The sequence below is a fragment of the Balaenoptera ricei genome, chromosome 5 (assembly GCF_028023285.1).
Source record: "Balaenoptera ricei isolate mBalRic1 chromosome 5, mBalRic1.hap2, whole genome shotgun sequence".
NCBI lineage: Eukaryota > Metazoa > Chordata > Mammalia > Artiodactyla > Balaenopteridae > Balaenoptera > Balaenoptera ricei.
In genome coordinates, this window is record NC_082643.1 from 79645074 (window position 1) to 79667576 (window position 22503).

At 44.8% G+C, this 22503-nt stretch overlaps 1 protein-coding gene across 7 annotated transcripts in view; it reads right to left on the bottom strand.

The window, feature by feature from the left end:
• TBC1D1 (TBC1 domain family member 1) overlaps nt 1-22503 on the bottom strand; it is a 289772-nt gene that overhangs the window by 179234 nt on the left and 88035 nt on the right. Inside the window, exon 1 of one of the 7 annotated variants that reach the window (XM_059923212.1) lies at nt 21047-21191. The exons of the other annotated variants lie outside the window; for them this stretch is intronic. Within the exon in view, the coding sequence (XP_059779195.1) occupies nt 21047-21076 (30 nt within the window). The 5' untranslated portion in view covers nt 21077-21191. Of the gene's footprint in view, nt 1-21046; nt 21192-22503 lie in introns of those variants that run through there. 7 annotated transcript variants of the gene reach the window in all.

Sequence of the window (22503 nt, forward strand, 5' to 3'; positions counted from 1 at the left end):
CAGTGTTCTGCATTTATCATCATGGGCGTAGTGTCAACCCATTCTAGAACCATCTCATTCCTTTCCGATCACAGCATCAATTTCATTCACTGCAAACACTGTACACAATGGAAATACCAAAAAAAAAAAATTTTTTTTTTTACCTATTCAGGATCCAATTCTAATTAACCTCATGCTAGCTGTCATGAACTCTGCTCCATCAGAAGCCATTCTGGCAAACGTGTGAGGAGCATCCCAAACTTTGCATACACCGCTTTGACTCCCCCTAGCCGCGTTTAGAGCATGAAGTGTTTGTGTGCATATGGGAAGGCGGGGGGAGGTAAGTAAGAGAGACGAGAGTGAACCCAGTATTGCTTTTTAGACCACAGAGAAACATTCCATGCGGAGGGAGATGGGGGGGAGAGGGCATGTGGGAGCAGAAACAGAATAAACTTTAAAAAGATAGAAAAAGTCAGCCCTAACTCCTGCCCCAGCTGAAGCCATGAATCTACTACACTGACAGTTCCTACAGGGAATTCTGGAGCTGAAATGCCAAAATAAGCTCCAAACTCTGCCACTTCATGCGCAAGTCTGAGCAAGACACCCAGCTTCTTAGAAGCTCAGCATCCTCTTATATCAAAATTGGATATTACCAGCTACCCTTTTAGGTTGTTTTGAGGAGAAAATTAAACAATGTGAAAGTTGTTAGTGTAGAGCCTAGCACATATTAGCTTCCAAAAAATGCCAACTGTGACCTTCACATTTGCCAAGTAAGAAAAGGTCAACTCTCTATTATTAAAGTAACAGCACCTAAAGGCAATGAGCTTGCTATTATTCCAACTGCTTTTCAGTACAGAACTGGTAATAAGTGACAACAATTTATTCCATATCAGCCAGCCGCAGATAATGCCAATCACATTTTTAATGTAACCAAATTTCCAAACATCCTGTAGGCAACAGAACTCTCTCCCAGCTCACCCCCCCCCCCACAACTTCCCAGCAATCCCCAAAATATAAGAGTAGCAAAGCTCTGATTAAAATGGAGCTGGGGAAGGAGGACATTCCCTTCTCCTTCCTCCTGCCAGCCCTGAGGTGTCACAAGGCCCACAGGAACAGAGAGTGAAAACCACTACCTTACAAAACTACACAGGTCTGTGAGTGGCAAACAGTTTCTGTGGCACTTTCAGGACAGCCCTACAAACTTCAGAGCATAAAACACCTAAATGCTTGAACGTCAGCTCTAAGACAGCAAAATTATTGTCTATTTTGCTCACTGATACAGCCCAAAGTACCTAGGACAGTGCCTGGCATACAGCAAGTATTCAGTAAGTTTGCTCAATGTATGAATGATCGCAATTGAAAATGAAAGCTTAGTGATTTCAAGGTTTTTAAGTGATAAGAGATACCTCAAGTAGACCTTAGAAGAGAAACCACGATAAATCTGTGGAATCTCCAACACAATGCCTGTGCATAGTATACATGCAACAAATATTTGCAGAAGGAACAAATGCTGTAAAAATAGCAAACCAGAAACCCTGAGACTAAATCTTTTCGGATTATAAGATTTTTCTAGACAGCTGAAGGCTGCCCCTTTAAGCACCTAAGCTATTTTTATTTTAACCATCTTTGGATGGGAATCATTTAGCGTATTTTTTCAAAGCCTACAGAGAATGTACTTCAACGCTTTTTTTTTGTAGTGAGCGTACATTACAATGACCACAAGAGCTACCGAGGCTGTGCAAAGCTCCGTGCTGCCAGGGGTTAAGGCAACAGGCAAGGGTGTGTGGGAATGAGAGACGGTATCTCAGCTTTTAATTACATACCCCACATTCCTACCAGTCCTCCCAAAGTAAATGTTGGTATGCTCTCTCAAATGCACCCCAGGGACCAAAGCAGAGGTTCCTAAACTCGCTGTGCCACAGACCCCCTCTGACAAACCCCTACGGACCCTTCTCAGAGTAAGATTTTTAAATGCCATAGGCATTTACACAAAGCAATACAAAAGAATTATACCAAGAGGGAATTATCCAAATAATCATGATAAAGCATTATGTGCTTATCACCAAACTTAACAAGGTCTAGCGGCAAATCGTGTATCTACCATAATTCAAAGTAATGATGAGCATATACAGTATTTCTGAGAAATGTGTAGCAACTATAATGCACATGAAAACACGTGATTTTATTGATGTTACTATTGCAGGAGTTCCTAATGCTACGGGGAGGGTGATGACTCATAACTGAAGACGTTAAACTGCAGTTAAAGGTTAGTGGAAATAAAGGTGAATTTTTTTCCCCATCCAAGTTCAGGGACCCCCGCTCCCAACTTCCATCCTCAGATTCCAGGTTAAGCATTCTTAGACTTAAGGAAGCGGGGGTGTCGGGGGGCGGGTGCAGCGGAGGGACCAGCTACAATTAACTCAAAGATAAGATCACCACCACCGCCAGACATCTCTTGCAGGACCACGGTGTGTATATACCGCATAGATGAATAATAAAACAAAGCCATCCCACCACCCCAATGCACACATAAATCTAGCTGAAAATGGGAAAACTAGACCAGAAGCTTTAGCCATCAAAGTCTACAAAGGGAAATTACAATGTTATGATGCAGCCCATAAGGGAAGCAAAATCTAAGTGGGTTAAAACTCAAATGTCCATTACTTAGAGTTACGGAATTAATTTCTATGTAATGTAAATTCTTCATCAATATAAAAACATTACAACTCTTTTCACATAAGTACTCAATTTCAGTCTGATGTGATGTATTGCCTAGCTAGTCCTTGATTATGACAATTTAGTCTAATATACAAACAAATGAAAATAATTTTCAACTGTCAACTTTACGTTATCCCTGCCAATGGGAGGGTAGGAAAATATGACAAAATAAATACCTTTGAATCCCCATTTCAAGAAACTGAAGAAACTGTCATTTAGGCTGCAGCTCACATTTGACAACTGCAGGCAAGCAGCGGAGACTTTACTCTAGAATGTTCTTCCATCGACTCTCCACTAGCATCTGCTGATTCTTCCAGACGCAGTTCAAGCACCTCCACGCCCACGGGCCCCGGCCCGCTGTGGTAATACAGGTCACAGCACTGACATCTGGGGCTGGGAATGGGGTGTCGTTTGATTCATTTCTGTGGACCCTGCAGGTTTGTGTCAGTGTTTACTGAACACACACACTTTAATGTGAGAGGCAAGTGAACGGCACTTTTCTGTTTCTCTACCTTAAAGTGTAAAGTAAATAATGTAATCTAATTAACCTTAATTTAAATATGTTTATTTGAAAATATACCAAAGTCAGGCAGGAAAACTGCATAGGTTAAAATGAAAGAAACAAAAAATAAAATGACTATTTTCATGAACCTTACCTAATATCAGGTAGAGAAAGTGTGACACCAATATTCTATACAATCATACGCACACTGTCCGGGGAAAAGCTGAACTTCTGAGACCTTCATCGAATCAAGTAGTTAAAGTTAATATCATATCTCGGGCACTGACCCCCCACTTATGGAAGCCAACTGTGTGCCAGACACCATGCTTCACATAGATGACCTCGCTGAATGCTCACACCAACCCTCCGAGGAAAACCACGCTATTTCCATGTTACAGAAACACAGACTCTTCCGGATCAGTGCTGGGCACTGGGGCTGTCGATGAACGTGACGATCTAAGTGGGGACAGAAACACAGCACTTTTTAGAAAACCAGGCACTGGAGGCCACGGGAGTGGCACGGGCCTCGGGTCATCAGTGAAGGGAGGAGAGGGCAGGACAGGAGGAGAGGAGCCCCGGGCTGAGCCTTCAAGGAGTCGAGGCTGGTCAGGAGAGGCAAGGAGGGCGCTCCCCTCGCCTAGCACGTGGCGGGAGGCTGACACAGGTGAGGCTGGGCCAGCAGAGTTTCCAACAGATCCCGCGGCTGCTGTGGAGAGAATGGGTGTGATGGACAAAACAGCAGGAGGAGGGTGCCAGGCAGGAGGCTGCTGCAGCGGGAATGGCTTAGTTCCCCGCCCTCACCCCGCTGAGAAGCTCAGCCCCGGAACCAAGGGCCTTGTCACCCCAGTGCCTGGCCCTTTTCCTCACATCAGACCGAATAAACGAATCCACGTGTGAACAAAGGAGCATCTGAGAGGAAGAAACGACCGTCCTCCAGCTAGGGCTGTGGCAGTACAAATGGAGAGAAGACGATGAGGCAAAGCACAATTCCGAAGGTCAAACAAGCAAGAATTAGTAATTCACTGGATGTGATTGAGAGATGACTGGTTGGATGGGAGAACCACCCACTGAGACCAAAAAAAAAAAAATCCAGAAATCTGAATACAAATTACAATTCCCTATTCATGCGTATGAGTTCTCTCTCTTTTCAAGGTCATTTTATTCCTGAAGGAAGCATGGAAGTTGTGTAGGTAGCGTGTGCTGCAGCCCAGAGAACAAGTGCCCACCCCGTGCACCCACTCCATTCTGGCATTCTGGGCCAAAACTCTGACAGGTTTTTTTAAGAGTATGTATGTGTGAAGAGCTGCTATCTCTTCTACTTATTTTCAGCAAAAGAGATGCAATTTTAAACAGTGCTTATCAATAACGATCTGGAAGGGACCGCCCATGGTTATCTCTGGGTAGCAGAAATTCAGTCGTTTCTTATTTTTGCTTATCAACATGTTATTTTTCTGTATTTACATACATTGTTTTTGCAATCTCACAAAAAGGTTAATTTTAAAAGAGTACATTTTTCTTAAACTTTAAGATATGTTAGAGGTTGCTGTCTAATTTTATTAGATAAAGCCTTCCAGGGACAAAATTATTTGGAGGAAAAAAATCTTCATTCTAAACATATGATAAATGATTTTCAATGTAGAATTTCAGCATACATTTCTAAGTGCCCCCAAATGCTTCACTACATAACACACAAAATTTAAGTCATGGGACACCATCTGAAAAATAAACTTCCATATCCACAGAAACTAAAAACTTTAGACGACAGTCTAAAAGCGATATTCAAAAGACTGCCCTTTTATATGCATAGGTAATTTTACTTAAGACAAAAATTTGTAGCTTAAATAAAAATTGTGATAATAGTAAGAACTGGCCTGTTTTATGAAGCTGACAGTTCAAACTTGAGTTTAGATAAACCATTAGCCCTCTTAGATAAATACTCTTGCTACTTCCTAGGACTTGCAGTAAAATCAATCTAATTCAAATTATAACATTTGTGGACAGAGTATGGAACCACCTTGACAACATCAATACTAATTTTTATAAACACAAAATAATTTATAGCATAGGGCTACCCTCTGCATATACGGTGCCTTTGTTCAAATTACTGAAAGCCAAAAACCCCTGTCCTCCCCAACCTCACAAACAAAAAGACTGGTATGCCAAGTGTGGGCTGGATCTCAGCCCCTGCTTGCCCTGTCGGCTGGATGCTTTTGTGCAGTATGCAACCTGCACAAACTTACCTAGCAGCCCATTCACAGCCCTGTCACCCACATCTGTGAGATCCATAGTAGTTTCCAGGAGCATGTTAGAAATTTAAACTTGCTAATGCATGACTGCCAGACTTAACTGCCAGAAGGGGTTCTGGTATGGCTTATAAATATTACTTATAAACCATATTATTTACAGTTTTAAAATACTGCACCACACTAGCTTTTACAGCATTAACTGCATTCTTGAATAAAACCTATCATGTATGTTCAAGAATCCCAAATTTCATTCAGATGAGTGGTAGAAACAGGTCTTTACTCTCGTATCATCTCAGTCCATTTTTGGAAATAAACTGTACTCACCAAGTGGCCATCCCCTTTCTTTCATCTTGATCAACAGGCACATCAGAACTCTGGCCAGTAAAGGATACTTGTTAGAACTGGCCTGATCTATTTTCCACCTAACATATTTTATACTTTATGTTTACCAAGTATGACAATAACAATACTATTTGCTGGTCCTTGACTTTCTCAGAAGTTACGTTAGATAACTTCAATAAATGTTTAAAAAACTCAGACTGTATCCTAGCACAAGATACCTCAAAAGCAGAATTAAGTGGCAAATACTTTCTTCCTGAATTTAGAGACGAAGGAAATCAATCAAAAAGAAAGTACACAAAACAAAAATGAAACAGTGTAAAGTTGCACAGAGAATGAAGCTGTCCAAGTATCAACTCCTAAGGGTGCCCAGCCCTCAGCTAACGGTTCTCCTCCTCCCTGACCCGCCTACACTCCTGGTGTGTGAGAATGAAAATCCGATCTTGTCCAAGCACCCAACCATCCCTCCACTGGCAGTTTCTCCAAGACCAGGGACTCATGTGTCACACTGAAGGGAATGAACTGCAGTACTCTTTAAATCACTTCCAGTTCCAAAATCCTACTATGCTATACAAATAAACTGGCTAATAGAATGAAAATACCAAAAAAACACAAAAAAATCCCAACATCAGGAACATGGTGATATGTATAAAATATTATAAACTCTCAGCTGGGAAGGTACCCACAGGGTAGACCCAGCATGCCAAAGTTCATGTGAAAAAGATTTACAGATTTTAGTTGACTGTAAGCCCAGGATAAGCCAACAGAACAGCCTGAATATCAAAAGAATGAAAAAGGAAAGAAAAGCCTATGGCAGTAGGAGAAATGTCATCCTCACGTTAAAGGGGTCACAGCCCCACTGTCCTCCCTGCCCATCATGCCACACAGCAAGTTTCATTTTCGGTTTCAGAAGACTTTAAAAGCAGAGGCAATAAGAGTCGCAAGGTGGCTGCAAATCCACGAACGGAGGCTGGAGGACGGAGCTATGGGCTTGCAGCTCGGGCAGGGAAGACGGAAACTCACCACTGCCTTTGCAAGTCTGTCGCAGGGAAAAGGCACAGCCTCGCGCGCACGCTCTCTCTCTCTCTCTCTCTCTCTCTCTCCCTCTCTGTCTCTCACGGGAAGGAAAGAAGGTGAGACACAAGTGAGAGAGAGTTCTGCTCAGAATACAACAATCTGTCTTTCCGTTTGAGCTGTGTAGAAGGGCAGGGACGTCCTGGGGACGCTGAGCCTCCTGGGGGGTGGGGGAGCACGGCCAGGCGGCTCAGACCTCCAAGCCCCCGAGCCTAGGGCCCTCCAACAGACAGGCATCGGGACCTGCCCCCTCCAAGCGCCCCGGAGCGGCACCTCCCAACCGGCAGTCTGACAGCGCGGCTCCTCCTCCCCCCACCCCCCCACTCCCCCAGGCTCCTCGACTGACTTCATCTTCATGAGACCAGATATTTTACAATCAGGAACATTCCTAGAGAACCAACACCGAAACCAAGGCTGACAAGAGATAAAAGCTCGCTTGCGCCGGCCAAGAGCTGCTTGGGAACGTGTCCAAGGCTTTGTCGTTTCTCCCATGCCAAGGGGACGGCTCACGGGCACCGAGAAGCCTCTGTGCCTCGCTAAAACTCAACTCTTATCTCTACATTCCACCTACCAAGCAGGAACTGCAGTCTCTGAATCCAAAAGACATTTTCAAAAGTGGGACTTCATCTTGGTTTACAAGGGTAAGAGGAAAAAAATAAAATAAAGATAAGCCCTAAAGGGAGGGAAGGGATAAGGAAATCTTGTTAGTGTAATTCTCTCCTTCAGACTGTATTAGTAAAATGCACCTCCATTTCACAGGCATCTCAGGGAAGACTCTTCATAGGGTTCTGCTTTTCTCTCTACTCTATCTCCAGGGACCTCACCCACTCCCCAAGGCCGACAAAGATAATTCAGTGTACGTCTTAGGTCTGAATTCATTCCTAAACTTGACTCAAATTTCTAATCACCTCTCTAAGAATCACCCAGACTTTGGACACTTTGACCTTAAAACATCCAAATCAAGCTCATCCTCTTTGCCCTGAAACAGGTCCCTCTCATTTCCTTGTTTCCCAAATGCCTTCCAGGCAAGTAGTTTGAAAGCCTGGAAAGTGCCTTCTAATCTTCTCTCTTTCTCCATTTTTCAATAAGCCATCAAGGTACAGTCTCTCACTAGGAGTCCAAAACCTCAAGCACTGGTCTAGGCCCGCACTTAACTCAGACCACAGCAAGACCCCCAGTCCTGCCTCTGGCTTCTCCCGATACGTAAACCCACCCACCCACTCTCCACTGGCAGCCTCGTCTTCCAGAAGCCCAGCTTGGATCACATCAGCCTACCACTCAACAAACTTTCTAGGGCTCCAATCACTACCAAAATACCAGCCTCTCAGCCTGACCTGCAGAGCCCTCCACGCGGGTGCTCCAACCACCTCTTCCCTGTGAGCTCCCTAATTCACCATCTTTGGCAGGGAGGGAGGTCCACTCGGCTCCACTCACACACATCCTGGGCTTCTCATTTGGATGTCCGCCTCCATGCCTTTGCTCATACTGCTTCTTCCGTTCAAACGTTCCTGCTCACCCCCTGGATGGGACTCTCAAACCTCTCATTTAATCTGTTCGTCTTCTCAGGAAACAAAGCCTCAGAGGCCTGGAACGACAGGCCTCCAGTCATAGGCCGGGCTGGACAGAGCCAGACCTCCCCCCTTCAGGGCTCTTTTTCTAGACCACACCAGGTCCCCGTGATTTGCTTTTAACAGGGATGAAAGAGAGACTTCGGCTTGAAATGTCCTTATTAGACTAAAACCTCTAAGCCCACCAAATTAAAAAAAAAAAAAAGAGCACAGTGCCCACATTTCTAGTGACTTAGACTCACAAGCCCCACTGGTTACACTTCCCAGTTTAACCGCTAATACTGTGCGGATGTGAAGGACTCTGTTGCCCAGCCTGGGGTCGGCCCCAGGGGCTTGAGAGCAGACTCGCCCTCTCCCCCAGAGAGGGGAGCCGGCTGCGCTCTACTGCCTGTTTATTCAATCAAGATTAAAGCAAAAAACTGTTAGATCTACAGAGCCCCGAAAAGCTGCAGAGAGAGGCGCTCCAGGACACTACAGGCTTTTCGTAACACCTGCGTCCAAACCACATCTCTGGCTCCTTTTGAGAAGGACAACATTTAAGCTAACAGTGTACAGTCGGTTCTGACTATGCCTGCTGATTAAAGTCAACAGGGAGACGGTCAAGTGGGACTTACTGCATTTGGAAAACGATTACCTCCGTGGACCAGAAGACTACTCAGAGGCTGAGCGCCCCCCCAGCCCACTGGGCTGTGCGGCTTCTGCGTAAGGACCACTGCACACACCCACCTGCCCCTCCCAGAGGCAGGAATTGTGTCTTTCTCATCTGTGTCCCAAGTGTCTGGCACAGAGAAGATGCACGATCGATGTGTGGTGACTGACACTGAACTTGAAAGAGAAGCTGTATATCTTGGCCGAAAATATCTGGAAATACCACAGGATTCCCCTAAGTAGTGTGGTAACCGCAAAATAATTAAAACAGTATCGTGTGCTCTGGTGGTCTAGCTCATTGAGCTCTTCCTCTGGGGGAAAAGATCCAGAGATTACAATCTCAACTAGTTTAAACACTACAGAATTTATAAAAATCAAACCCTGGTACTATGTTCTTTCAGCTACCCTAAAATTGGGTGATACTGCCTTGACTGAAACTCCACTGTACTCTAAATTCATACATTTTCAAATGTGGGAAGAGAATCCCTTCCATTCACCTAGAAACAGTCATATGGCTATTTTGGGAACTAAAAGAAGGTTCTGACCATACCAAAAGCACTAGCAAACTTCATGCTCATTATACAATTAATTTGGTAATAATCAAAACACAAGGGGCCACAAACTCATTACTCATAAGCAGGTTTATGGTTTGTGTTTCTGAAGTCACATTTTACAATTAAAGCTCTAATATTTTAAGTTTGGAAACTTACATGTGTAAGAAAACAAAAAGCCTGACACAATAGAGACCATCACAATAGCATGTGTAAATGTCTCTAAGCAAATACTGTCTCAAAGATCTTAGGATTTATTTTCACCTAATGACTGATTTCCTCTGGGTCCACCCTGTGAAAAGAACTTCCGCAAAATACTCATTTGGCTGAGTCTCTGCCTTAGGCAGGCCTACAATTATGAACTCTGCTAAACAAATAAACTTCCTTCCTATTTTTAAAGTTTTCCAAAATTGGAGAATCTACATCTTTGGTTGGCACACTATTTCCTGGACTTCAACAGCCCTGGCAGTGAAGAAATTCTTCACAGTATTTTGAGAGATGAAAAGTACTTCAGAAACAGTGCAGCAGCTGCTCCCTACCTCTATTTTAGGGAAGGGGAAATCAAGGCAGAGTTGTGACCCTGGGTGCGGTCACACAGGCGGCTGGTGGCAGAGGCCTGTGTAATTCTCTCTGCCCCTCTATCCCCTTATCGGATCTAAATGACTTGTGGTCTGACGAAAGCATTTTGCTCTTGTTCTGTACTCGTGAACCAGGGCTTATGTTTAATTCATGAAGAATTTGATAAAACAACAGGAAAAAGTCTCAGTATCATGCTGAGTACCAAGTGATGCAAAGAGCTGCAAAGCGCTCTGGACTAAGAGTCAGAACACCTTGTTTTAATCTCAGCTGTGACTTTGGGGAAACCACCTCACCTCTGGAGGACCCAATGTTATCATCTTTCAAAAGAGGGAACAGAACTAATAATCAACTGTAAAGGTCATCTCCACCCCCTAAATGCAATGAAGAAGATGACGGTGATGGCTCACTCTTATTAAGTGTTTAATCTAAGCCAGACATTGTTCTAAGTATGTTATGTGGATAAATCCTCAACAGCCTGGAAGATGGCTCTTATCCCCAATTTTAAGGATGAACACATTCATGCACAAACAGAAGGGACGTGTCCAAGATGGCACCTCCACTGGGAACAGATGGAGAGGGGATCTGTCCCAGGCCACTGGCTCCAGGAGCCCTCTCTTCCGTATCAAAGGTGGACAGTCTAAGATGACCGCCCTGACTTGCAGTAACAGAGACATTCCAAACTGAGAACAATCATCGTGATCCTTCAACACGATGTTCTATGAGACCAAAGGCCCAGGGAAGTGTAACCTGAAGTATAAGTCAAGAAATTTAATGGAAACATATGGCTACATCCACCCCACTGCCTAGACGAGCTCACCCTAAAGAGTGCTTGACAGTTTACATTCACTCACCTCATCTCATGTGACACCCAAACAGGACTACGTGGTGGGCAGCAGGGCAAAGATCACCACTCCCATGGCATCGAGCCAAGGCTAAACAGCAACACAGGCAAACCTGGGCCTCCGACCCATGCCTTTAACTTCCCGTCTGGTGTCCTGTCGCAGGCTGGAGGAGACGCCACTGTGGCAGAACGCTCTGGAATCATTCCTAACATAAAGAGCACTTTCCAGAGAAGCTGAATAACTACAAAGCATGGCTCCATGGTGCTTGGAAAAGAACATCAGATAATAAGTGATATTTCTCTAAAGCTCAAAACTCAAGTCAACAAGAAAATTGAAAACTCAGCCTTACGGTCACCTCAAAACTGACCTCTTTCAGTCTTTCATTTAATTGCCCTAACATTCCCCAATTTTGACCCATCTTCAATTTTCTATTGGTGATTTTCCTCTTATTTCCTGTTTTCTTCCCTCCCTAACCAAGAACACCATGAAATTCGGGCATTCAAAAAATATGAGCTCCTTCTTGAATAGCTTCAATCTTATACACCGATTTTTAAAGGCAGCCAATTTGAATGTTTTTTACCTCTCACCAATGGGAGAAAAAAAAGTTCAGTCTTTCAGTGGGAAAGGATATTTTTCTAAGTTCTGACCACCCTTGTTTCGTATCCTGAACATGTGTTGTAATCCATTTATTACAGAGTAGCATAGGTACAACAGATAAAACATGAATTCAGAACCAGACAGTTCAAGCTTTAATCTTAGTAGCTATGACAAGTTGCCTAACTTCTGTGAACTTCAGTTTCTTCATACATCTTTCCCAGAAAAGGGGGAAAGGAATAATACCACTACTTCCAGGATTACTTGGAAGCTCACTACTCCCAAAACAATGGCTGGCACATATTAACTGCTCAAAAATGTAATCATCTCTTCCTTTCCCCGGTTGCGTTAACACTATAAATCCGCTCTGCAAGTGACGCTTCTCTGAGAAAACTCACTCTCCCTTACTGGAGGAGAAGAGATACGGTATACGCACCTGCTTCATGTCCCACAGGACGCCCTCCTGGGAACAGGAGCCCAGTACTGGGGGAGCTATGTCACCACACTGGACTTTGGCAACTTCCACTCTCTTGAAATACTCAGGCCCTGGTTTCTTCCTACACACAGTTCACACAGCTGGTCAGGCCTCCCAGGCTCTTGAGCATTTATGACAATGACACCCTTCATGTGTCACGTCAGAGAATCTCCATCCACCCCAACAGACTACTCACTTCATGCTTCTTTTCTTTGCCTTTTTCCTTGCAGGCCCCTTGACCTACTCTGAAATGCATATGCATAAAGTCAGGTGACTAAATAAAATATTCTTAACTACAACCTATTGATAGACATGCATACTTTTGATTTTAGTAAAATAATTTAGAGAAAAGTACAAACAAATCAACAGGGCAACATTAACAAGGTGTGCAAAACCAAGGGGTCTGGGACCTTGGGTTTAGTTCTGCCCCAACTAGCTATACATCTATATTAAGTCACCTAATTGCCCTGGGTCTCAGTTTCCTCATGTAGAAGAGAAAATAGAATTACATTCTGGTTACATCAGAATGACCACTGTGCCACAATTACCAACAGGTGTGTCCATGCCCTAGGGTGTGCTGGGATGAAACAAAGGGTTGCTCTTAATTCTCAATCTCCCTGTATCTGGGTAATTTACTTAATGGGATGTGCCATCCTTAAGGTTAAAAAATCATTGGTCTCAAAAGAAAGGCGAACAGAGAGAGCAACCCTGAATAATTCCAAAACATGCTAGAAAACTACCAATAGTAATATCCTAACTATTCTTTTTCATAATCTATCACATAGATGACCTACAACTCAATCATCTTTCTTTAAAGACTTAGCTCAGGGTCCTCCCTGGTGGTCCAATGGGTAAGACTCCGCACTCCCCATGCAGGGGGCCCAGGTTTGATCCCTGGTAGGGGAACTAGATCCCGCACGCATGCCGCAACTAAGAGCCTGCAGGCCGCAACTAAGACCCGGCGTGGCCAAAACAAATAAATAAATAAAGACTGAGTTCAGATATCCTCTCCTCTAAAGTCTCCCCAGACTCCCCGGCTGAGTGACCCCCTGTGCAGACAACTGTATTATCCCACTAAGTTAAATTATCTTCACAGGGGCCCTCTCCCTGCTAAACTGCAAGCTGCTCAGAGGCTGAGCCTGTGTCCTACTCTTCTCTGGATCCATAGCACTTACCACCACGCATTCAAAAAAAACCACGGCCTTAAACTGCAAACTCAACCACATTTTAAATAGTTTACGTTTGCAGACGCTCTTCATAATTTCTTAAGCAAATTTTGACATTATTTTATTTTAAAATAGGACCTATAAAAAAAGAGATAAATACAGAACACATTATTAATTTTATAGGTGAGAAAGGCTCAGCAAAGTTAACTTAGCCCCCAGCTCAACCAAAGTGAACAAGCCCTGTGAGTCTAATCCCATTGTAACACGTGACAGATATAAAAATAATCTGCATAAGTACCAAAGGTCATGAAAACTAAGAAAATTCTTTTTCATCACATCTTTCTTGTAAATCTAACAAACAGTATAGACTGCTGGTTCATCACTCTTCCAATAGCAAATATAGAGGTAACAGAAATAATGGAAAAATGAAAGGTACTTAAGTCTAGATTCACAAATATAACCAAATAATTTTTTCCTTTTCTATAACTTTTATAAATGTTCCTGAATACCAATACATATATTAGGAAAGAAAATTCAAAAAGACTAATTTATTATTTCTACTCTTTAAAAGTTATCAAAAGAAAGGAAGGGCTCCACATCACATGTCATTAGGAAAATGCAAATTAAAGCAGCAATGAGACACCGTTACACACCTATTCAAGTGGCCACAATCTGGAACACCGACAATACCAAATGCTGATGAGGATGTGGAGTAAAAGGAACTCTCATTCATTGCTGGTAGAAATGCAAAAGGGTACAACCACTCCGGAAAACAGTTTGGCAGCTTCTTACAAAACTAAACTTACTCTCACCATATGATCCCACAATCGTTCTCCCTGATGTTTACCCAAAGGAGTTGAAAACGTATGTCCACACAAAAACCCACACAAAGATGTTTATAGCAGCTTTATTCATAACAGCCAAAACTTGGAAGCAATTGAAATGTCCTTCTATAGATGAACAGATAAACTGTGGTCCATCCAGACAATGGGATATTATTCAGTGCTAAAAAGAAATGAGTGATCCAGCCATGTAAGGCACTGGAGAAACTTAAATGTACATTATTAAGTGAAGGAAGCCAATCTGAAAAGGATACATACTTTATGATTCCAACTATATGACATTCTGGAAAAGGCAAAACTATAAAGATCAGCGGCTGCCAGGGGTTGGAAGAAGGAAGGGATGAATAGGCAGAGCACAGAGAATTTTTAGGGCAGGGAAACTATTTGGTGTGATATTACAGATACATGCCATTATACATTTGTCCAAATGCATGGAATGTACAACGCCAATAATGAACCACAGTGTAAAACATGGACTTTGGGTGATAATGATGTGTCAATGCAAGTTCATCAATTGTGACTAATGTACCACACTGATTGGGGATATTGATGATAGGGGAGGCTCTTCCATGTGTGGGAACCGAGGCTGTATGGGAAATCTCTGTACCTTTTGCTCAATTTTGCCATGAACCTAAAATTGCTCAAAAAATAAAGTCCATTTAAAAAAAGAAAGGGGGCAATTTGAGTCTATTTTTCAATAATAATCTGATGCCTAGTCTATTATAATATCCTAATGGTATTTGGGGCAAAGTTAAATATCCTCAAAAAGAGGAAAGGCCATCAAAGTATTTTTTTAATTTGATAAGCTGAATAGTTAATACCTAAAATGTTCAAATTTTTTAAACAGTGCAAGAGTATGCAATGCAAATTTTTCCTTTCACTCCTATTCTCCAAACACCCAATTTTCAAAGTGGTCGATTTTTTTTTTTAAGTTTTATTTCATGGGACACTATTTCCACTATTGTCCTCCCAGATACAAGTGACTATTCTGAAATCATGGCATTTGTTCCAAAAACTATGAGCAGCTCCCATGTCTAATCGTAGGTATAACAGAAAATATTTAAATTGAGAACCTTGCTCCTCAAAGTGTGGTCCCCAGACTGGCAGCATTAGCATCATCACCTGTGAGCTTGTTGGAAATGCAGAATTTTGAGTTCCATCCCAGACCTACTAAAGTAGAACTACATTTTAACAAGATGCCCAAGCGATCTGTATGCACTGGTATACATGGCAACGCCACCTCTGTTTTCATAGAGCTTACAGGCTAAGGAGATAAAATATTCAAATAACTGCAACGAAGGATACACAGGATAGACTACGCAGCTACAAGAGTTTGGGGAGAGATCAGCTTTGGTCCCTGAGGGTCTCCACTGCCCCAAGATAAAATGCCAGCTCCTGTGAAGGGGTCTGTGCGCCATGCACATCCTGGTCCCAGCACATCTGTTCAGCTCACCCTCTGCTACCCCCTACAGCAGATTTCCTGCCAGCCTGACCAACAGCCTGTCACTGGGGTTCCTCCAAAGCGCCTGCAGGCCTCTGCATGTGCTACCCCGGCACACCCTGCCTGCCCCTCCCCGGCTACCTCCTCCTTGGCCACCTTCGTGAAGGGCCAGGAGCCCCTCCCGGCTCTCCCGTGGCACAGCCCAGCTAGCTGATGTCTACCCTCCCCTGCCAGAGGAGCTCCTCCAGGGCAGAGGAAATGCCTAGGGGTTATTTTCTACCCAGTTTAGTATGCTCATCCAATCAGTGAATGAATGAATGAGAGATGCTTCAGGGAAGGGATGAAGACGAGAAGGGCTTAGTCAGTCAGAAATGGAAGATCACTGCAGAGGCACATTTAGGCTAAGATCGGATTAGCGTATCTGTCTCGGGAGAACAAACTATAATTTGCTTTTTTCTCATTATGAGATCTGCTCCAGGCAGTGTTCCGTTGTGGATTAGGTGGGGTTTCTACCCCTGCTTTTCTCCATTCTCTACTCCTAAAACCAACGTGTGCCCGAATTACTGTCTCTCTAAGCAACTCGAGCTCCCGAAGCGCAGAGAGAGGCTGCTGCCACTAGCCAGCAAGCACCCCACAGGAGCGCCGCTGAAATCCTGGTCGGGACTACACCAGCTCTGCTTAGCAGACACAGCAAATTTTTCAAATTCAAGGAGTGGCTTGACTACAAGTTCTTCCCTCTTCATTCAACTCAAACATGCACTAATTAAAAGTAATATAAGTCTACAGACAAAAAAAATGTTAATACATATTTTAAAATTTTCCATCACAACCTAGGACACCACCTCAGCAACAAACCGACATCAGAATGACTTGAAGCAAGACAACAGAACTGCCGCCTACATACTAGCTACAGGCAGATTCACACCTTCCAGGAAGGCTGCTGTGCGCTAACAGACAGAAGAATAAGTCCAACTGGTCAGAGGCACCCAAGGTGGGCTGATCCAGTCTGCAGGAAACCTCAAAAGTAAGTAAGGAAGCCCAACGCCAGGACACAAGTGTGCCTGCGAGCTGTGGTTAGAGGCAGCTAAGCAAAGCACAAACTGTGCTTGTATTCAACACAGAAGAAGCAGTTTGTTACTCAGTCACTTGCATCAACCTCAGACGCTGGGTCACAATCATTTCATATGTATCTGAGGTATCACTACCGCCTTCTGCCTGACCACACCAGCCTCCTAAGCGGTGCCCTTGGCTTCCACCCAAAGCAGACATCACTCCTCGCTTTCACGCCCACAGCACTTACAAGCAAACCCTGCACAGTGCCTGCAGAGCCCTCCACAGCCTGGCCCAGATCAGCCCTCCCCGACTCAGGGCCCAGCTCTCCACGCTTCACCTGCCTTCTTCCTGCTGTTCTACCAGGCCCACCTCCAGGCCTGTTCCCCGCTGCTCCCTCCCCCTGGAACATCTTCAGGGCCCTCTTACCACTCAGGTGAAATGCCACCTCCCTGCCACCCAGGCCCCACGCACTCTCAACCAAACCACCCTGCTAACTTGCCTTCCTAATACTCACCACCATCTGCAATTACCTTGCTTATGCTTGTTTCCTTCTTCACTGTCTCTCCCACCTAGAATTTGAACGCCATGAAAACAGGCACCTGGTCTGCCTATTCACCGCTCAACTCCAGCTCCTCAAACAGTACCCGGCACACAGTAGGTGCTCAATAACTGTATCCGTGTTGAACACATTTGTTAAATAACTTGTTGAATGAATAATGGCTATAAAACCCACGTTTTAAGCAAAGCCAAAATATGAAAAACCTGGTTTTACATAAAATATTAATCAGTGATTGAGTACAAGTTTACAAAAGGACTCCTTCCCTAATGCATTTTTAAATATTTCGCTTACAAAGCTTCAGTGTGCACATTTTTAAAATATTTATTTATTTGGCTGCGCCGGGTCTTGGTTGAGGCATGCGGAATCTTCATTGCGGCATGTGGGATCTATTTCCCTGACCAGGGATCGAACCCGGGCCCCCTGCATTGGGAGCACAAGTCTTAACCAGTGGACCATCAGGGAAGGCCCGCACATTTTTAAAAGATAAACCTTTGGCACAAAATGAACTAACTCCTTCAGGGCATGAACAGTGCCTGGTACACAGAAGGCACCCACTAAATATCTGCTGAATACATATATAAGCACTGGAAAATAGCTTAATACAAGGCATGAGCTATATGAAACTGGACTTGGATTTGAGAACACAGCAAATTGAGCTATATTTAGGTCCCATTTTCCATTTCATCTGATAAACTGACATATATATTTTTAAAATCCACTAATTTGAGATACTAGCAGTAATGTTAGCCATCATCTTTACAGGCGGGTGCAGATCCAAAGGAATTCAGAAAGTTACCTGGCAGTTCTGTTGCTGTTAGTCTTCACCAATAGGTAAGTGGAGGCATAGAAACAATCAACAGAAATACTCAGAACTGCCAGGGATGTCTGTGGACTTAGTATAAAAATCACAAAGCTAGAGAAACTTGTTTTTATTTATATACTGTAATCTATGTAAAAACTCCACTGTTGGGACTTCCCTGGTGGCGCAGTGGTTAAGAATCCACCTGCCAATGCAGGGGACATGGGTTCCCAGCCCTGGCCCGGGAAGATCCCACACGCCGCAGAGCAACTAAGCCCATGCGCCACAACTACTGAGCCTGCGCTCTAGAGCCTGCGAGCCACAACTACTGAAGCCCGTGCATCTGGAGCCCGTGCTGCGCAACAAGAGAAGCCACCGCAATCAGAAGCCCTCACACCGCAATGAAGAGTAGCCCCCGCTCGCCACAACCAGAGAAAGCCCGTGTGCAGCAACAAACACCCAACACAGCCATAAATAAATAGATAAATTTATTTTTAAAAAAAAAACAAACTCCAGTGTCCCCAGTGAAAGACTAATCAAGAAACCACACCTCTATAAGCCTGGCCTCATTTTAATATAATGCACACCTGCCTTAAAGTTCCGGGACATGTCTAATTTTAAAAAGTGTATCTTAATTTTTCCTTTAACAGATAATCTCTTTGAAATAAAATTCCTCTTTATTTTGGCTTTATTCTTACACCATGAAATTACTCTACATGTTCAGTATTCACACACTACTAAATGCATCACCCAAGAAAAACAAGTTAATGTTCAGGTAACCACCTGCATCAAGTGACACCCACTCCCTTTCTTCCCTAACAGGTGTTGGGCTGCAGTTTACAAAGGTCAAAGTAGGAATTAGATGTGCAAGTGTTTGTGTGAGGTGTGTGCTCATATGCATTTATGTGTTCTTGAAGGGTTATTCTAAAATCTAATATAAATGCACTTTGGGAGTATACAGTTCTGTGTATTATCTGTGCCTCTTGTTTCTACTTCTAAAACATTTCCTAGTCTAAAATGCAAAGTGTGTTAATGACTTGTCTCTGAACTGAACACCAAACAGGTTCCATAGAAAGCCACTCTTATAATCTATAACCCCAAGAAATGAACTCTCAAAGAGTAACTTCATATTCTAAAAGCTCTCACAGAATAACACATTGTCTACAAAAATCAATTACAGGATGCAATTTACAATAGCACAACACCTAGAAAAAATAAAATACAAAAGAACTACATTTTTAAAAATTATGATGACAACTGACATAACTTTACTCCAAAAAATTTCATAGTTTTTTGTTGTTGTTCTGTAGTTTAAACAAATTTGGAATGACATGATTCAGAACTCAGATCAAGTTATCAACATGCTGTTCATTTTTTACATGAGCTTTTCAAAAGTACTGCCAGTTTCAGAAAGCTGACAATCCTTGATTTCTTTTTTAAATAAGGCTTTGGCTTGCTGTTTTCACCATCACCTCTGTAGGCCAATGTAAACAAAAGTCTACCTCACTCCTATAAGTGAAAAGGATCTTATTAAATATGTTTTAGGAAAATAAATAAAACTATAAAACAGTACTAGCAGTAAGGTTTTCTTAGATTTACCTCTTGATTTTCGAATAAAACAACACAATGAGTCTATTTTTTTCCTCCTTTTGGCCTTGCAGTGTATAACAAAAGTAGACTCAAATCCTCAACCGAGAATGAGTAATATACACACCCTGAATTACTTTTTAAAATATATAACATTCTTAAATTTTAGCATTATTTATAAAAGCCAATTAGCTATCACTTCAAGCCAGAAAACCTGGGCATTATTAATTTTTCTTCAGTACAAAACTACCTTATAACAACTCACAACTTGTTTGAAAGTCACTTCACTTTACTACTAGCTATGTTTTAGGAAGTGAAGATTCTGGTGAGGATGGGTAGTGCCCGTCTAATAACTAGTGTTACCCGGTTTCTGTGTCTCCAGTTTATTACCACTTAAATGCTAGGCAAAGCTTTATCTGTCTCATAAATAGGTATTTATAAAAATGTACTTTAACACTCTAAAAGCGCTGCATCATAACTAGAGATACCACCACCTATTATTTGTAAAGGGTCACAGAACGGCTAATGGGTTCTCCCACTATGAGTTTATTGCTCAACCAACCTGCCATACACCAAGAGCGAGCTCTGCGAAGGGGCTGGCAAAGAGAGGAGCCCGTGGGGCACGAGGAAGGTGCCCCATTAACCCGCCGACCTGTGGAAGCTTTGAGAGCTGCATCATTCAAAACACACAAACACCTGGTACTCCGGGAGGGTATTACTCTATTACTGCCTTCTCAAACTGATGAGAACTCTAGAAATCCACTCCAATCCCTTCATCTTTGCGATAGCGGAATCGGCCCGGACTCGTAACGCTTAGTGATTCTGAAGGCGCCAATGTTCTAAAAATAAAACTTTAAGGAAATAGAAAGAACTTACGTTTAAAATTCAGACTCCGTGCTCGCCTCGGCAGCACATGTACTAAAATTCAGACTCCAAAACCTGCCCCTGGAAACCAGCGAGTTAAAAACAAAAGACAGACATCCTCCAAGCGCACCAAGTTCAGCCTTCGGGAATCCTCAGTGCACTATCCCAGACAACCGAGCACAAACCTGTACCCGGGAGGCTGACGCGCGAGGTCCCGCCGCCGGGAAACACCTCGCGGCGAATCCGCGGCGTGCGGTGGGGGGACTTCGGGAGCCGGAGAAGCCCACCCGCCCGGCGTCGAGCCTCACTCTCCCCACCTGTGAAATGGGCGTGACGCCACTGGCCCGTTCGCCCCACGGGGAAGAAACGCTAATGAATGAGAACCACCTGGTGAACGACCCGGGCCGCCTCGGCCGCTCTCCGGCAGCGGTCCTCAGGCAGCGGGGCGCCCCCGCCGCGGTCGGGTCCCCCCCCAAGGCCGCGGGCGCTCTCCGCGCTCCGCACTCCCCGCGGCCCGACGGTTACCAAGGTTCCCCAAGCCGCGCCCGCCCGGACGCCGGCTCCCGGGCCGTCAGCTACCGTAAAGGGCGCCGTCCCGACGCGGCCCCGACGCCGCCTACCTTGGCCACCCAGCTGAACAATGGTGACATCGCGGGCCGGGCGGAGGCTCGTCGCCCGCAGCTCCCGCTCACTCCCGCCGCCGGCCCGAGGGGCGGCGGGCAGCCGGGGGCGGGCTCGGGGCGCGGCTGGGCCCGGGCATGGCTCCCCCCGCGGCGGCGGCGGCGGCGGCGGCGGCGGCGGCGGCGGCGGCGGCGGCGGCGGCGGCGGCGGCGGCGGCGGCGGCGGCGGCGGCGGCGGCGGCGGCGGCGGCGGGCTCCTCCCCGCTCGTCACTGCCCAGAGAGGTCGCGCCCGCAGGGCTGCCCGGCCGAGAAAGGGAAGTGGGTGGGGAGAGTGGGGGGGGGGAGGGGAGCGGAGGGCAGGGAGCGCGGCCGACCCCGCCCCCACCCCGCCCACCCCCCCCACGCTGGGCTGGCGGCGGGAAGTTGGGACCCGCGGGGGTCGCCCTCCTCCGGGACGCCCCCGGCTGCGCGGCTACTGGGGGAGGAGTCGTAAGCCCTAACGGCTAGGGACGCGGCTTTCTAGGCCTCCGGGGTCCGTTTCGCCCAACTTTCAGAAAACTAGGAATTCCTCTCCTTGAGGTTCGGTAAAAGCCCCAGAGTTGGAGCAAACACAAAGCCCGCCCAGCGTTCCAGGGGTTACCGTCGCCCCCGCAGCGTTTCTTCCTAAACGCTCCGGATTGCTGGTAACAAAAGGGCTAGTGTTCCCCTAACTCCTAATACCTTTATATAATCAAAGGTGGTTTTCTTGGAGCCAGAAAACTCAGCTGTTGAGACTAGAAAAGGGGCGGTGGAAAAAGAACCTTCAGTTCCTGCCAGCTGGGAGGTTTCAGCAACGTGAGAAATGTTGGTTTCACCAGTTTTCTTCTCTCCCAAGGCAAGATGATAAGCAGTGTAGTCAGTTTATAAGTACAGAGGTTAAGCTGAGTTTCGAACTCAGACACCCAAGAGTTGCACATTGGAAAAATAAAAAAGGCCAAAGGACACATTAATAACCGATGTGTAAATATATGTGTCACATGGAGCCACTCACTGAGTTCTTCAAGCCAAACAGCCACCCTAACCCCATAATTTTGCTTCTTTCCTCTTGTCATATTAATTGTGCCTTATCTTCATGACAGGCCAGTAGGACATTTTAATGAAGTTCCCCAAATGCCTGGCATCTGAGTTAGGTGGGTATATTCATTATCTATTGCTGCATAACAAATTACCCCAAAACTATGAAGCTGGAAACAACAGTTTCTGTGGGTCAAAAATCCGGGGAGCATCTTAGCTGGTCCCTCTGACTCAAGGTCTGTTAGCCGGGGCTGCAGTCATCTCAAGACTGGGACTGAAGGATCCACTTTCAAGCTCATAGTTGTTCCCAGGATTCAGTTCCTTGCAGGCTCTTGGACTTAAGGCCTCAGTTTCTTCCTGCAGCATGTGGTTCTCCCCGTAGGGCTGCTCACAGTATGGCAGC